Source organism: Cynara cardunculus (assembly GCF_001531365.2).
Source record: "Cynara cardunculus var. scolymus isolate 2C chromosome LG 8, CcrdV1, whole genome shotgun sequence".
Taxonomy (NCBI): Eukaryota; Viridiplantae; Streptophyta; class Magnoliopsida; order Asterales; family Asteraceae; genus Cynara; species Cynara cardunculus.
The window spans coordinates 24,801,638-24,819,106 of NC_037535.1; the positions used below are offsets into that span (position 1 = coordinate 24,801,638).

A 17,469-nucleotide genomic window follows, 5' to 3' on the forward strand; every position below is an offset into this window, starting at 1 on the left:
AAATCCATATGTCTATTATTTTCCTCAAGCAATGTAACAGAATTTATTTGGTGTCTGTTTTTTACCAGTAAACTATTGATCTTGTAAATTTGATACCAATTTACAAGAAGGTTACATAATAGACAGTAAACTTGACATCAACATCATAAAATGTTACAAGATCAACAAATTACCGATAAAAATAAGTAAAATCTAGAAAAGAGTGTAAACTTCAACAAAGGTCGGTATTTATCGTACATAAATATCAAATACTTCAAAAGCACAAATACAAGAAGGAATTTCTCACACGAAAAAGAGAAACAAAACAAAGAGAGTAAATTACGATTCCATCCCAATGGTTTCTTAGAAATTGCAATTTTCATCCCTGTGGTTTAAAAATTGTGATTTTCATTCCTATGTTTTATAATTTATTGTTACTTTCGTCCCTAGGCTAATTCTTATCTTTAAGTACAAGGAACCAAAATAGTAAAGAATTGTAAACTATAGGGACCGAAACAATAATAAATTGTAAATCATAAAAACAAAATAACAACGAATTATGAGTCATTTAGTAAATGACCTTAAATGGGTTTTTAATTAAATCATGACCTTTTGGCTATATAAGAAAGAATGGGTTTATACTCATGAGAAAGTTATGGATTTAACTAAAATCTCGTTTAAGGTTATGTACCTAAAAATCTCATGAATTATAAACCATAGGGACCGGAAATCACAATTTCGAAACCACGGGGAAGAAAATCGCAATTTTTAACAAACCACGTGGACAAAAAACGTAATTTACTCAAACGAAAAAGTTGGCTGAGTCGACTCAGTTATGCAGATCCAAATTCTGCAAACCATTTCTCATGGCGTTCGATATCAGCAGCAGATACACTTGGCTGAACCTTTGTGATTGCTTCTTCAAAGTCACACATGGCGATTGGATCGTTTGAGATGTCATCTTTCGACATGTTTTTTATTTCTTCTCGTGTTTTTCCTGCTATTTTACGCCGCATCCCGTTCAACGAAGCATCTCGGCATACGTTTGTTAGATCGTCACCACTATACCCCTCTGTTCGACGAGCTACCTCCTCAATGTCCACGTCACTAGCTACCTGATAAACATGGAGACATGGGGAAAGATGAGATTCTTTTGTCTACTATAACTCCATTGTGAATGTGCGTTTGGTACGCAGGACAAGACATGACAATGATGAAATGACAGTATAGGTCCGTCTGGTACACTGGATAGGACAAAACATAATAGGGATCATTCAAACAATAACAGATTGGAACAAAGTAGAACATGAGTGTTCCACCACCCCCTCCATGGAACAAGGTGGAATAAATCGATAGACCTATATTTTACCAATATAATCTCAAAATAAAACTAAAATATCAAATACACCACCCTCTTTACATTTTATTTATCTTTTAAATTTTATTTATTGTATTTTATGCTCTTTAAACTTCTTTCTACCGTCCTCAAAATATTTTTTTATAATATTTTGGTTAATTTATGTGATTTATTAAATATTAATAATTATATAGAAAATGTATAAAATAAAAATTGAAAACTATATAAACTTTTTATTTTGATGTCATTTTAATCGTCTTGATTCTAATGATATATTTTGTTTTAAAAATATTTATTTTATTAAAATTAATAAACTATATAAATTAATCAAAATATACGAACAATTCATTAGAGGTGAAGTGGTTATTTTATCTGTTTTGTCTTGTCCAGTTCTGTCTTACCAAATACTGAACAATTGTTCTGTCCTGTTATATCTTGTCTAGATACCGAACGCACCCTTACGGTACAAGGAATCCTTAAAAAAATATAATTCGAGGAAATAATAGGAAGGAGAAACGAAACAAAACAAAACAACGTTGTTAAATCAGTGACTTTACCTCGACAGTTCTCAAATTAATCTTTATAAGCTCTTTCCTACTCTCGAGATTAGGCAGAGGAATATAAATTCGCTTTTCCAGACGTCGCCTGCATAGTAACAATAACCACCGGATCAACCAAGAAACATGAAAGAACTATATCTGAGCAAAAGGTTGATTAAGGGCAACCCCGACCGGTCCCACATGGGGCTCGCCCCCTAGGAAGCACATGTGAGGAGGCATTTCTGAGTTGCCTCAGCATCTAAGGCTAGCAGAGGGGTTTAAAGGGTTGTTTGGTTGGTTTTCCATTAAGTCATGTATAGATAAATTGTTTGTGTGGATTAGTTTGTCTATAGATTTAGAAGGTTTTTGTTTTGGAGGGTTTTTTCATAAATGGAAAGAACATGCTTTAATTGGGAGGGGCAGGTTTGAAAAAAACTTGGTTTTTTGCATAAAGCTCCCCCTAAAAGCTTACTGAATAAGCCACTTTCTACATCATTAAGCCCTACCAAACAGTCATGTACAGCTGACCAAACAAGTTGGGAGTCCCATTTAGCTCATTGAGCTGCTAACAAACATGCCCTAAGCCCATCTCCCGCAAGATTCGAATTCGAAGCTGTTGTGTATGAGCAAAATCACTCCCTGCCCCTTTGCCAACTGAGTTACATTCCCCAGGGCAACATGAAAGAACTATATACATAAAAGAGAAGGCATAACTGAGAAGAGATAGTATGAAATTAAACCTTAGTGCTTCATCTATATCCCATGGGAAATTGGTAGCAGCCAAAACCATCACGATTTTGCGACTGCCATCTTCATTAGTTCCCGTGTTGTTCACACCATCTACTTGAACTAGAACTTCAGATTTAACCCTCCTCGAAGACTCATGTTCCCCCGAGGCCCTGAACAAATGAAAGAACAATCCTATTCACAGGAATACCATAGCAACTAAGAGATAAAATAATAAGAAAGGCCATACTTTATCAAATATATATAGGGGATGTTTCATTTACAAATCATAACTATTGCTTATATTAGGAAACAACAAAGATATTTATGGACAATTATCATGATTCGTTAATTATGATTGAGATATTTATGGACAATTCATCTGTAAGGTATACAAGTAATTTGTAAGTAATTTTCCACTATGCACATGTGCATAGAAACCAGGATACATCTTCAATTCTTGTATGCATATGCACATACCGTACAGATGAACGGATATTAGGGTGTTCTTCAGTTTTTCAATTTTTTGGGGGTTTTCCCTTGAATATATATGATATGCAGTTATGCTGTAATGTTAATAGGCGAGAACGATTGTAAAATAATGCAACTATAACCAAAATTACTTGGTAATTTTACTATATTAATAGGCGAGGACAATTGCAAACTAATGCAACTATAACCAAATGGTCCAAATTGCTATCATATGCAATAAGTACATGAAGATATGTAAGCATATATGCATGCACAGGGCAAAAAGGGAAATGCTAGAAGTATCTCTAGCTAACTGTTAAATGGGTGAACATGGATTGCAGCCACCGTAAAACTGAAAGAGAAAAAAGTCTAACCCACGGGAAGTGCAAAGAGAGTCAATCTCATCGATGAAAATTGTGCTTGGTGCATAGGCTCTAGCGAGGTCAAACAAGCATCGAACCATACGTTCACTCTCTCCACGCCATTTTGAAGCCAAGCTCGCAGAAGACACGTTAAAAAATGTGGTGCCACACTCGGTAGCAACAGCTTTAGCCAGTAGTGTCTTCCCGGTGCCAGGTGGACCAAACATAAGAACGCCTTTCCAAGGTCTCCTGATTCCCTGAAATATATGTTCAGATTAAGCTTACTAATTTCATGGCAAAGCTTGTGTGTACAAGCACAAAGTTCTACACATGCAAAAGTAAATTTACGGTGTGTTTGTCAGCAGCTTAATGAGCTTAATGGGACTCACAGCTTATTCGGTCAGCTATAGATGATTGTTTGGTAGTGGCTTAATGATATAAAAAGTGGCTTATTCGGTAAGCTACTAGGGTGGAGCTTTATGCAGAAAGCCAAGTTTTTTTTCCGAATCTTCCCCTCCCAATAAAAAAACAAGCTCCTTCCATCTATGAAAAAACCCTCCCAAACAAAAACATTTCCAATCTATACAAACAGATTAATCCATACAGGACTTAATGGAAAACCAACCAAACAGCCCCTTATACTACTTAAGGAGTTGCCAGGAGTAACATAGAAACCGACCAACGATGCAATATTTGAGATATTTAAGGAGAGGTCCAATAGGATGTTGAGTGGTCTGATTGATAGACTGCTTAAGATGAAAATGGCGAGTGGTTCAACGATGCAATATTTGAGATATATAAGGAAAGGTATGAAATGTCCAGTGATGGTGTAACCCTTCGACCACGAGCATATAGACTACTAGAGGGGAGATCTGAATCCCAGCCAAAGGGTTTATCCATGGATAACAAAAGTAGTTGAAGCTAAATCACGAGTTTAAGTCATACACGCAGAGACAGACCTAGAAATTTTTTCAAGTGGTTGCACCATTTGACTATAAGAAACAAAGATATAGATATTTTTCACAAAATAATAATTGGACTATTGGTTAGTTCTTTGATTTTCATATGTGAGGTCCCGTGTTCAAGTCTTTTATTGCAAAGTTTTTTAGATTCATTATAAATCTGAAATTAAAAACTAAACATTAAAGAAATGAAACATACGGGATTCGAACCTGGGTCTAGGGTGGGAGAAAAGCCATGAAAATCAACTCTACCAAAAGAAACTTGTGTCACCATTGTAGTTTCAAAATATATACGGTTGACGAAATGATACGGTAGCACCTTTCATGACCCTATAATTTTTTACAATACGACAGAGGAACAAGGCGGTGCCACCGTATCTATTAAAGTGGGTCCGCCCTATCAATCTTGGCATATAATTAGCCAACAAATAAGTTAGATATTAATAGTTAACATGCTGCACTGAGAGGGTAGATAAAATCTTCAAACAAAGAACAAAAGCAGTTCAGCTCCAGGCAATACCTGGAAATAATCAGGCATCAATAGTGGAAGAACCACCGCTTCCTCTAGAAGTCTTTTGGCTTCACTCAGTCCTGCAACATCATCAAATCTCACTCCAGGGGCGGCATCTAAGACATCCCTTTCCAGTGTTGCAGCCAAGTCTGCATCAGGCCCTTCATACTGCCCACGTTTTGACTTTCCCTCTTCAGTATCACCATTCTGATCATCGTAAGTTAACGAGCAGTAGGAAAAAAAATCCTCATATTAGAACTCATATAGGATGTAGCTATATATATATATATATATATAGAAAGAGAGGGAGGTTTAGGGGAAATCCCCTAAAAAATGAAAAACTGCGGAAGACCCTGGTAACCACCATTCGTTTGTACGATACGCACATGTGCATATAAGTAATTGAAGTTGTTTCTTGGTTTCTATGCACGAGTGCATGTTGTGCACGTGTGCATACGAGACAAATGCCTGCAAATTACTTGTATACACATGTGCATTTCCTCAGTTTTTCATCGAATCCAAAGCTGAATTCATTAAAAAACATTCAAAATTTTATGACAAAGAAGAATGAGCAAACAATTCTGGGCAGCAAAACTTACCCCGGAATCATCCTTCCCAGTGTTCGACTTCCCTGAACCAGTTCCTTTTTTCCCAGTCGTCGATGCTCGAACTCCCGAGTTAACCTTGCTAGAAGCACCAACCTTACCTCCACGAGCCGTTGCTCCACCTTTCGTAGTAGAACCCCTAGCCCAAACTCCATCTTGTGATGCCTTTCTCGTTCCCCCTGGAGCGGCTCTTGCAGATCTTCTATTTGAAGTGTCTCGAGTCGGTGGTCTCCACACATCAGGATCGTCCATTGGAGCACCCGAAGAAGTTGGGTACTCATCCAATGGTTGAAAAACAAACGATGATTTCTTAGCGGAAATTGGAGGTGACGAAGGTCTTCTACCCACTAGAGTGTCTTTCAAAGACCTCCTCTCGGCATCCAATTGCTTCACAACTTCAGTCTCCTCTAACAGATTTTTCTTTACATTTGTCCACTTTGAACAAACCATCGGATCATCGAGGGAGCTTAAGTGCCTTACAGGAAAACACAAGTTTTTTGTCTAAAACATCAAACAATCATGTTTCATAACAAAAGGGCAGCATATTAAGGTTAAAATCTAGCTGAATTTCAACAAGATCACCTAATGAAATGGCAGAAACCTAGATTTTAAGGGGCTATTTGGTTGGTTTTCCATCAAGTCCTGTATGAATACAGTTGTTTGTGTGGATTAATCTGTCTGTATAGATTGGGGAAGTTTTTGTTTGAGAGGGTTTTCTCATAGATGGAAGGAATGTTTTTTAATTGGGAGAAATAGGTTTGGAAAAAACTTGACTTTATGCATAAAACTTCCGTTAGAAGTTTAGGGGCCTATTTGTTAGTTGCTTAATGAGTTTAATGGGACTCACGGCTTATTTGGTCAGATATACATGACTTTTTGGTAGTGGCTTAATGATATAGAAAGTGGGTCATTCAGTAAGCTTCTAGGGAGAAGTTTTATGCAGAAAGCCAAGTTTTTTTGCAAAACATACCCCTCTCAAATAAAAAAACACGGTCCTTCCATCTATGAAAAAACCCTTCCAAATAAAAACCTCCCCACTCTATACAAACAAATTAATCCATACAGATAGCTTTATCCATACAACACTTAATGGAAAACCAACCAAACAACCCCTAAGTCCTGTATGAATTCAATTGCTTGTACAAATTGGGAAAGTTTTTGTTTGATAGGGTTTTTTTCATAGACGGAAGGAGAGTGTTCTTTTAACTGGAGAAGAAGGTTTGGAAAAAACTTGACTCTCTGCATAAAACCTCCCTGAGAAACTTACTGAATAAGCCACATTTTATATCGTCAACCCACTACCAAACAGACATGTAGAGCTGACCAAATAAGATGTGAGTTCCATTAAGCTCATTTAGAGCTGACCAAACAGTCATGTAGAGCTCATTAAGCTGCCAACAAACATGCCCTTAGTCATTTAGTATTTACTTCTGCAAGAACTACATTTAGTGTATACTACTGTTTGCACGAACCCTCGGCTCGTCACGTCACGTCAAGGGAGCTTGAATGCTTTACAGGAAAACAAAGTTTGTCTGTCTAAAACATCAAACAATCATGTTCCATATCAAAAAGCAGCATATTTAAGGTTAAAATCTAAAGCCCAAGCTACTTCCCCATGCTTTTAAGCTGAATTTCAACAAGAACACCTAATGAAATGGCAGAAACCTAGATTTCTAACTAGTCACTTGGTATTTACTTCAATTTCAACAGATCCTCTATTCGTAGTGTACAATAACTCTTTACTGATTGCTCATCACTTGTTTTTCTTTCAATTCATCTAATCTCCCAACAAATCATAAAAAACAAATCCAACATTCCTCTAAATTTCTTCACAGATACATCATCTAACATTTCGATTTCACGAAGAAAATATAATGCGTATGTTTCTGTGATTGGAACTGTAATTAAGAGATAGAGAGAGAGAGAGATTACTTGTTGATCTGAGCGATGGCGCCATCAAAGAAGATGACGGAAGTATCATAGAGACCTTCGAGTGCGTATTCTCTTGCCAATTTCAGATGATCTTGTAATCCTGCAAGCGATGTGCCTGCCATAGGTGAGACCTCTCTATACCCTAGGGTTTGTTTCTTCAGGTAGCCAGTTGTCGGTGGGAAGACGAAGAAGAAGAAGAAGAAGAAGAAGAAGAAAGACTTTGGGGGAGGTTGCTCCGACCAGAGAAGACGACGGCGTTTAAACGGATGGAGGGGGATTTGTGTGTTTTGACCATTTTAGTCCTTTCTCTTTGTCATGGCTGACGGCTACTCAGACGTGCAATCCACGTGCCTACGTATTTTTATTTGGCAGCAAAAATAAATAAACAAAAGTAACGAGTCAGTTTAACAAACTCTTACTTAGGTAAGTGTTTGTCGGCAAAATTCAAACTATCGTTTATTTGTCGGGTAAGATTTTAGTCCATCAAAATGGTATCATATGTAACAATTCACGCGGTAAGCACTGACATTGGTAAGAGTCGTCGCTCTCACTTACCGGGTAAGACTATTGGTTCTTGTTTTCATTCTTACAAGATAAGATTCTTAGTGTTTGCATATTCATCCGTAAGGTAATATGACTTGGTAAGCGCTAACCTGGGTAAGAATTTGGTAAACAGTCCCTAAATTTATGGGTTCTTTTAATAAGCATGAATTTTCGAGTTAGCTTATGCATAATACCCATTAATCCTCATATGATGATTATTGGTTGGAGTTATTGTAGGGGAATCTTTACGGTGATAAGGCTTTGACCGCAGAAACTTAGATAACTGGGGGCCCTAGGATATAAAAAAAACCCGAAACCGAATAACTCACCATAATCAAAAACGATTCCGGGTTATTCGGTTTTACGAGTTAAGCGGTTTGGTTAGTCAAATAAGGTAAATTTCGATTTCGATTTCGATTATTCTTTTTACCATATCGGTCAACCGAATAACAAAATATACTATTATTTAATTTATATAATTTCCTTCTAGATGAATTAGTTTGAACATATATAAAACTAAAAGAACAACAAATTGAGATATATTTAACAAAAAATCATCAGCTAATATTATCATTGTAGCATAATTGCAAGAATTAGTGGTAACAATATACGTGGAGAATGACCATCAAGCAAAAAAGTGGGAGGTTTTGCTAAAACGGACTAGACCACTAAGGGAACTATCGAAAATTACTAGGTGGGAACTAATCAAAATTTTACCTACAAAATCTATAATTTTTTATATATAAGTAGTGGCCAACCCCCACCTTGATAATGGTAAGTCCGTCCCTGTATGGATTTTAACCTGATGAAGATGAGAGTTCTATTATATCGTCTTAAGCCTTAAGCGGTATATGGAGTAATGGTTTTTGCCCTTTTCATATTATGGTTTTTTATAACTTTCGCCACATAGGGGCAATGTAATCTTTCAAGCCCCCACTCAAAATTTAGGACAATTTAAGTCTGTCTAACCTTCATTAGAGGGGTATTTCCACATTGTGATTGGGACTCTTTTTTAGAGTAATACGAGGGTCTCACATAATCTCACATTCAAAATTTGTCAAATTTTGCATTGCCGTTTTTTCTAAATGTTTTAATGATTCTTATGTCTATAGTTCAAAGGGGTTGCAACTTTGACGTCTCAGAAACCACCTGAAACACCAATCGAAGAATCACGAACCAGTAATTCCCCTGTGATTAAAGGCGGCCATAGTCTATCTATGGTTGATTTGTCTTCTAATCTTGTACAATTATAGTTGCGTCATGAGATTTTTCGTTCTACCAAACCTTTCGTAATGTGGGATCTACGGATGTTTTTGCCTCGTCTTCTCCACATCACAATGTTGTACGCCATTTGCATAAACATTCTTAACTTGAAAACCCGACGTCTTGATGCATAAAATGTTTAGTAGCCATAATTCACAAGTTCCCATTTATGTGGCATTTCATTTTCTTGGCAGGCTTGCTTGCATTTATTAAAAGGTTTATCTTGATACATAAAAGATTCTTTACAGACAACGGTTTTTAAAGATTTTTTTATAGACAACGGTTTTCTTGCATCCTAGCTTCAAATGAGATATACTGATCTTGTTTGATCTGGTTACTCAAATCCGGTACCAAAATCATGTAAAACAAAGAAAGCAAGACTATCGTTACTATAATATCCAACCAAACGAACTTTTTGGACTTCCAGTTCAACTTAAGTGCACCACGAGCACCCACGGATGGTCTGGAAGTCGTCGCACGTAAACTTTCATGGTCACAAAGGATCTAACAGTACCTAGATTCGAACCAAAGAAAGATAAGATTTCCATTACATCTTCTAAGTCTTAACCGATATATCAGTGCGCCACAACCCAACTGGTTGTCTAGTTACAACACAGCATTAAAACAATAGTAAAGAATTATGCCCTAAATCTCACCCTTTTATTGTGGGCTAAATCACCTACTTTTATGGGAACAATCAAGTACAACAATCATAAGACACATTTCATCAAACACTTGATGAACAACATCTAACATGCAATAAAAAAAACCTAACACTTCAAAGAATTCATCTTCTCAAACTCTTCCAATTCCTTCAACCACAAATCCCCAAATTCACAATCTCTCCAAGCCTCAAACCATGGCCCTCCAGATGTATAATGAATTGCTTTTGGAAAAGTATCCAAATCGCCATTAACGACCTGGTTATGACCCACAAGGAAGTTCCAAACAAAAGGAACTGACCCAATTTCATCATCTTCTAACCATTGAAACCTATGAAGATACGCACCTGATTCTTTGTTCACAACCTCCGGCGTCAGAATCCGGTTTTTCAGGTGACTGCAGTTATACAACACCATCGACGACCAGTTCTTCCGTGGGTACACCGTCTGAACCACGCCGTCCATTTTCGTAGCCTCTTTTGGAGTGTAATCGTGTTGAACACACATCACTGCATATTTTTCATCGATCAGATCCGTTAGTTCCTTGACGTCGCCGAGATAGAGGAAATCGCAGTCGACGAACATCGCCCAACCTTCGTAATTCGCCAAAAATGGCGTCAAAAACCGTGTGAACGAGAATTCGGTGCTTTCGAGTTTGTTACGTTCGCGCCAATAATATTTCTTCTCTCGCAATTCGGATTGTTTGATCGGGATCACCTCGACGGAGATCGAAGATCGTTTGAGGATGGAGTAACGACACACCTGGTACGCTAGATCTTCACGTGGATCGTAACCTACGAAGATCTTAAACGGTTTCTTCTGGTCGCCATTGTTGAACACAGAACCGCCATTAACGTTGCTGGTGATGGCAGATTCCACCGACATTGTAACCAGAATTTTGGAGCTGTAAACATGGAGAATGCAAATCAATCACTAAGATATCGACAATGTGAAAACGAAAACAGATCGTAGAGATTCAAAAACGGAAATTGGGGATTGCATTAACGAGTACAGGAATTTTGATAAAACAGCAAAATGAGGATGAGAAAATTAGGGGGAAATGGAGGATCTACCTGTTGGAAGATCGTAGATCTAGATTTCAGGAATGGAGGATCGATTGAAACCGATTCTTTCGGGATTGAGTGATCAAGAGAAGCGTCGAGGTGGCAATTTTGCTTTCGGTTCTTGATCGTTGCTGAACCTATTTAGGCATGGAATGGGGATTAGTTATCTCTATCTCCCTTCCGGTTTCCATCCGTCCGTCTTTCCACACATCGGGGAATATAATCGTATTCCTATCTCCAACGGGGAAGGGAGGCATTGGAATACGCCTCGACCTATGGGGGAACCTCATCCACCCATCCCGGTTGGGGACGGATATTCCATGCTAAATCGAGGATGGGGACGGGGACGGGTATAGTACTTCACGCCCCGTTCCGCCTCGTACATGTTATATATATTAATTAATAAATTATATATATATATATATATATATATTATTTATTTCAACTAAAGGGTTAATTCATACTTCTTATTTCTTAACTAGATTTATAATCTAAAATTGTTATTTTTTGGATGTTAATATGCAATTTTTTGGACGTCAAGTCAAAATACAATTACTTGATAAGTTTTGTATATTACTCGATATGGTTTTATATTACTCAATATCTTTTGATACATGTGAATTTAAGTTTTTTTTATTAAATTAAAAAACATTTGATTTTAGATTATTAGTTCTGATGTTGTGGTTTTTTTGTATTAAATTAAATTCATTTTGATTTTAGGCTTGTTGAAAATGTTTGAGATTTAAACATATATGGTCTTTCACATATTTAATTTAAAATAACTTACATAAATGGAAAAAAAAAATTGTCATAATTTCATTTTGAACAATTACCAAATATTTATATTTCATCATAAGAGCTTCTTAATCATTCTAACCATTCATTATGCATTAAATCATTCAACAACTGTCAAACAATCTTATTTTAATAATTTAATATTATATACTCATCATTTTTTTTTTGGAAAAGGGCTTATATACTCATCATAGCATGCAACTTTAMAAAAAAAAAAAAAACTATAAAATCTGAAACAATCATTCATATATATAAATATAACAATCTCTGCGAATACATAAACATATTTTTCATAGACCCAAAATCCCAATCAAATATTGAGAAGAAAAAAAGGCTCTTTTTATGCAATGAACAACCTTTTTCATGTATTGGACATGATGATCCACAAAATTGCCTTTTTGAAAAGAAAAAAATAAGGTATATCGTATAGGTATATAGACCATATCATATGCCGAATTCCTAAGTATGTGTTTCTAACATCTCTTTCGGTTAATCTTAAAATCGAACGATATTTTTTACGGGAAATTTGGAAGATGGAATAGATTCAAATCATGTACACGCATGGATCTCGAATGAATCAAACATTCTTCAACAACTCGAGAATGAGCATTTTGAAGGCGTTATTGGATCTGCATCATCGAACAAAAAGACAGTAAAAGATTATTAAATCTTCTTCAAAATGGAGAACCAAAAGAAGATTTATTTATATTCATTTATAACAGTTTGATTACAATATGAATTATAGGGGATTGTCCTTTGCAGTTTGCACCCCTTTTAATGTCAAAATCAATTCGATTCATGCATTGAGAATGTAAATTGTGAGTTTTAATGTTGATTCCGAAGGAATAAAAAATCCTCTTGTGGTCACGTAGGTTCAAATTCGGTGACTCCGGGATATCTGCAAAGCAGGTGGTCGTCCTAGGATTAGTCGGCTAGCATAGCGGGTTGGATATCCAAGTAAATAAAAAAACTGAGTTTTAATGTTGATGTGTGTGGGGAGGAAATTATTATGTAGGGGTGCATTTAGCAATATAAAAAGGTGTATAACTAGTCTAGCCCGAATTGTGTTATTAAAATATGGGGTGGGCTAAATGCTCACGTTCATATAATTTTTCTACTCATGATGTTAATATCAAGGCTTACTTTTTACATTTATAATACATGATTCTGATATGAAAAGGGTGCATATAGCATTACCAATAAAATATTTGATATATTTCCTAAAATATTATTTATCTCTTATATACATTTAATTTCAAGGTTTGTCGTTGGTAGAAAAAATAAAGAATAATTTATTAATTTATCTTTCATAGGTAAACATTCATGGGTAATAATTTTTAGAGAGTTTTTCAAATTTAGATGATTTCACCATCTCTCTCTTATTTTTTCAATTTATGGGGAAGGTTTGGGAATCTGGTGACCACTCGCTTTGCGGATAGCCGGGAGTCACCATCATGTGAACCTCCGTGACCATAATGAGATTTTTTTTCCTCCTTGGATTCGAACTTGGACCTCCAGGTACTTTTGACATTTAGAGTCCAAGATCAAACCAATCAAGCTCCATGTAGTTGCATACAAAATTTTTGTTCTTCAGAGAAAACGTAAACAAATGATTCATATTTACCTAGTCCATTAATGGCTTCTGAGCTTCTCATCAACCTTATTCGTTTACAAGTATCGATGAACATCCTGAATTGAAGTAAATAATCAAAGAAAATTAGTTAATTAATTTTGAAAATTTTGTACAAGTTGTAATGAGATTGGATCATGATTGGGGAAACTTACTTCCAAGGAACATCACCAACAAGCATCCAATCCCCGTCTTTATCCTCATACGTTGGTATATACTCTATTCGATTCACAGGATCCATCAACTTTTTCTCATTGAATACAATTTCTGTAACATGAATCAATGTAGTTAACATCAGTTAATCATCCAAAACGACACAAATTTAAGCAAATTCAAATCGAAAGTAAAGTTGTATCCACTGTTCAATCAAATCGTAAAGTAGTTTTCATCGAAAATGAAGTTATACGATAATTCTGAAACCTGAAAATGCCAGAAGTTTATCATAAACCTACCGATTGTGAAACAGGAGAATATGTCTTCCAGAGCGTATAGAAGCTGCTGATAGCCTGCGTACGATTCGAGATCTACTTTTCTCAGATACGGTGCTCCGTCAACCGCCACCTTTACAAAATTGAAATTGCTGTTCATCACGTTCTTCCTGTACGATCTCACAGGCGGCCATCCCACCACCTGTTCCCTATCATATTCATACCAATATATCAGCCGATGCGTTCACTATTCATCGCGATTTCATTTTAGTTTCAGTAACGGTATGTGGATTCTTACGATCAACAACGAACATCAATAATTCAACACACTTGATCAAAGAGATTGAAACTTACTTTTCCGGTGGAGGTTTTGTGGCATCGGAGCATTCCGGATCTGATTGATCACCTCCGTAATCTTCATCGCCGCTTAATTTCAAATCAAACATATCCGAAAACCGTCGTTTTGTTCCCAATTTTCTACCTCGCGATTCCCCTGGTAAACCTAAGGTAAGTTCTGTTTCGTTGAGATTAAGGCCGTAATCGGCGGCGGTGGTTAACTCCGACGTGATTTTGGACGTCTCCGACGACATTTTGTTTGGTGAAGTTGGGATCCTTCCGGTGATATGAGTTTCCAGTTTGAGATACGTTTGGTTCGTGGGGGTGTCGCGTAGTTATAGAGGAGTGGTCATAACAGTGATCCAGTGAAAAGTGAACACGTGGCATAGAATAAACGGTTGAGATTATTCCATGAGGGTGATGATGAAAAGCTGGTAGATTAGTTGGTGAGAGTACCAGATGTCGAGATGTTTTTGTAGCACTGAATCATTACCATGTGCCCGTGTGTGTTAATGACAAAGAAGGTCACGCATCAACATGTCGGGTCTCACGTTTTAATAATTAAATAAAATATTTTTGTTTCTGAAAATGATAAAAACATTTTTTTTCCAAAATAAAATATATATGAATTTTTTTGAGAGAACTAATGCATAATGTGTTATATCATATGATATTTTTTATCAACAATTTAATTTGATGTATTGATTAACATATGTTTGTTTCATATATATATATTACAATGTAAACATTTTTCATGTGTTTGTAAAATAAAAAGTACAATTAAAAAGTTTCACATTGTAAACTGAATAGATTTGAAACAAATACATTATGAAACAAACATATGTTAATCAATTAACATATATTCAATTCAAATATCGATTAACAAAGCTTTTGGAAACTTCTATCGAGCTTACTAAAGGGCCTTTAGCCTACCGGTATCATAGTCGTTGGCCTCCTATGAGGTCAGGGTTCAAATCTCACCAAAGGTGAAGAGGGTGTGTAAGTTTATTTGTTGCATTCATGTAACTAACTGTAGATAAATATAATCAAATACAAGATAAAATTTTCATTTTAAATATATTAAAAATATAATTAGAATAATCATTGAGTTTTAACAGTATACTTAATTATTATTTTTATAAAAATTATATTATTAAACTAAAAATAAATTACTTTGTCATTAAACCTAAATTAAATTATAATAAAAATTCGAATTAAATAATTACACAAAAAATAAGAACTTCTATATATTTTTTTAATTTTCATGATATATTCAAATTTATATTTTATTAAAAAAAACATTATTGATTGCTCAAAACCATATAAATTCGTACCATAACATCGATAAAAACCAGAAAAATAAATGAAACATTGAAATCAAGATTTATCTCACTGCATTGTGCGAATACCCTTCTATATTTAAAAAAGAAAAAAACATACAAATATCATTTTGTTTAAATATTAAAAACAAATAAGATAAAAAAATATGAAAAATACTTTTAGGGATTGTTTAATTACCTTTTAATAGTTCCACTAAGAGGCAACCTCTGAACTCTTAAAATGGTGAATCTTGTTTGACAAAAAAAAAGTATGTCTCTTAATTATTCTAAAACCCTTTAAATGATTTTTATTTTGTATCTTAGATATCCCTTAACCAATAAAAATCTTAATTTCATTGTGCACAATTACCAAACAATTATATTTTATTTTGTACTATATCATAAAAGTCTATTAATCATTTTGTACCAAATCATTTAGCAATTGACAAACAACCCGTTAAAATAATCTAACGTAATATATAAAGTTCGTCGAGGAAAAAAGGCATGGCGAAATTAACATGTGGGGCCCAGACAAGCATGTGATGGTGTTTGTTTGTCGGGTAGTTATGCAGCATCTGCTTTGTTTTATAACCGAGCTTAATTGACACGTGCAGCTATTAAATGATTTAATTAAGGAATAAATATATAATTATTATTAATTAAAATATAAGTAATATAATACCATATTCTTTAATTTTAATGATTATTATTAGAGTAAAAAAATCAAAATTAAAAAGAATATCATGATTTGTTTTTTGAATTAATATTACTTTTTATTTTTATATTTAATAGCTTTTCATATCTATAATTAATTAATTATTGATTTTAAATAAATAATATATATATATATATATATATAATAAAAATAATACATTTTATTAATTAATTTATTTTTAATTTCTGTATTTTAATATATTTTCTTGTTCCTGTTATTGGAGCATAGTCGTCATTGGTCAACTTAGCTTACGTCATCCTCCGTGATTATTGGGTCTGCTATTATTCAACAATTTATTTTACTTTAAACCAAATTAATATATTTTCTTTTAATTTAAAACTTGATTCTTATTTTGAGTAAAATATTTTTAAAATTTTTATGTTGATAGCTAAAATGTAAATTTTTTAACATTTAAGTATCTGGATGATCGGTTGAAGTATTAACCGGATACCATGTTGATATTGGCGAGTGATGGGTTAAAATTGGTTGAATAGCAAATAATACTGAGTTGAATACCACATCACTTGCTACATCAGCATGGTAACCGGTTAATGTTTCAAATTGTTACATGAGTATTTAAATTTTTAAAATTTTATGTTTTAGGTATCAAAATAGAAGTTATGAAAATACATTACCTAAAATAGAAATCAAATTAAAGTACGTTATTATTTTATGCAATTTGCCCAAATGATAAATATATAGTATGCAATTGAGAATCAAATTCACTTTTTAGTCGATGTTCATAATATCTTCTCAAAACGGTTGATTTTTATGTAGATTCTTGTATGAAGGCCGATTTTTCAAGGGGGAAAATGTGTAAAGATATTTTCTTACAAAAAGATTTGAATATTTATGCAAAAGTTTGAATCTTTACGCAAAAAAAAATTAATTTGAAAATCGAGTTTATGTAAATACGTCAAATATTTGCGTGAACTTTGACTAAAATAGGAATAAAATTGAAAAAATGACTAAAGGGTTATTTATCAAACGCTTATCAAGTCACATTACCTTACCAGATGTATATGGTAAGGACCAAAAAATTTACCCGGTAAGAGCGAGACAAGAACCAAGAGTTTTTACCTAGTAAGTGAGTGCGACAACTCTTACCATGGTTAGCTCTTACTAGGTAAATTGTTGCATACAATGCCTTTTTAATAGACTAAAATCTTATTCGGTAAGTAAGTGATAGTATTGAATTTTATCGGTAAAAGATGCTTACTGGTAAATGTTTAGTAAACGTCCCCTAAAATAAAGTTGGTTGGGAAGATTG

General features: G+C 34.6%; 3 protein-coding genes across 4 annotated transcripts; all 3 read right to left on the minus strand.

The window, feature by feature from the left end:
• Window positions 1-210: 210 nt before the first annotated feature.
• LOC112516123 (katanin p60 ATPase-containing subunit A1-like) lies at window positions 211-7,656 on the minus strand. Its single transcript, XM_025123135.1, has 7 exons — window positions 7,445-7,656; window positions 5,507-5,987; window positions 4,917-5,114; window positions 3,447-3,691; window positions 2,616-2,774; window positions 1,894-1,981; window positions 211-1,094 (listed from the first exon to the last, which is right to left on the minus strand). The coding sequence occupies exons 1-7, from the start codon at window positions 7,564-7,566 to the stop codon at window positions 813-815; spliced, it is 1,575 nt and encodes a 524-aa protein (XP_024978903.1). The 5' UTR covers window positions 7,567-7,656; the 3' UTR covers window positions 211-812.
• Window positions 7,657-9,772: 2,116 nt separating this feature from the next.
• Window positions 9,773-11,206, minus strand: LOC112516773 (protein CDI-like). 2 transcript variants are annotated; one of them, XM_025124007.1, is made up of 3 exons: window positions 10,986-11,185; window positions 10,506-10,816; window positions 9,773-10,421 (listed from the first exon to the last, which is right to left on the minus strand). In XM_025124007.1, exons 2-3 carry the CDS (start codon window positions 10,795-10,797, stop codon window positions 10,021-10,023), a joined length of 693 nt encoding a protein of 230 aa, XP_024979775.1. In that variant the 5' UTR covers window positions 10,798-10,816; window positions 10,986-11,185; the 3' UTR covers window positions 9,773-10,020. The 2 variants fall into 2 exon arrangements, with proteins under 2 accessions (XP_024979775.1, XP_024979774.1); XM_025124006.1 differs by having other exon boundaries at window positions 9,773-10,816; window positions 10,986-11,206.
• An 819-nt stretch (window positions 11,207-12,025) lies between these two features.
• LOC112516561 (auxin-responsive protein IAA1-like) lies at window positions 12,026-14,468 on the minus strand. The gene is made up of 5 exons (XM_025123675.1): window positions 14,184-14,468; window positions 13,854-14,038; window positions 13,557-13,668; window positions 13,396-13,460; window positions 12,026-12,400 (listed from the first exon to the last, which is right to left on the minus strand). The coding sequence occupies exons 1-5, from the start codon at window positions 14,417-14,419 to the stop codon at window positions 12,360-12,362; spliced, it is 639 nt and encodes a 212-aa protein (XP_024979443.1). The 5' UTR covers window positions 14,420-14,468; the 3' UTR covers window positions 12,026-12,359.
• Window positions 14,469-17,469: the final 3,001 nt, after the last annotated feature.

Bases quoted from the DNA above. Each gene is read 5' to 3' on its own strand.
- LOC112516773 (XM_025124006.1), bottom strand. From the start codon at position 10,797: ATGTCGGTGGAATCTGCCATCACCAGCAACGTTAATGGCGGTTCTGTG.
- LOC112516561 (XM_025123675.1), bottom strand. From the start codon at position 14,419: ATGTCGTCGGAGACGTCCAAAATCACGTCGGAGTTAACCACCGCCGCC. The intron at 13,669-13,853 runs GTAGGTTTATGA...TTCATGTTACAG, and splicing joins ATTCTCCTGTTTCACAATCG to AAATTGTATTCAATGAGAAA. The intron at 13,461-13,556 runs GTAAGTTTCCCC...ACTTCAATTCAG, and splicing joins GTTGGTGATGTTCCTTGGAA to GATGTTCATCGATACTTGTA.
- LOC112516123 (XM_025123135.1), bottom strand. From the start codon at position 7,566: ATGGCAGGCACATCGCTTGCAGGATTACAAGATCATCTGAAATTGGCA. The intron at 5,115-5,506 runs GTAAGTTTTGCT...TACGATGATCAG, and splicing joins CTGGGAAGGATGATTCCGGG to AATGGTGATACTGAAGAGGG. The intron at 1,982-2,615 runs GTTTAATTTCAT...GTTACTATGCAG, and splicing joins GATATAGATGAAGCACTAAG to GCGACGTCTGGAAAAGCGAA.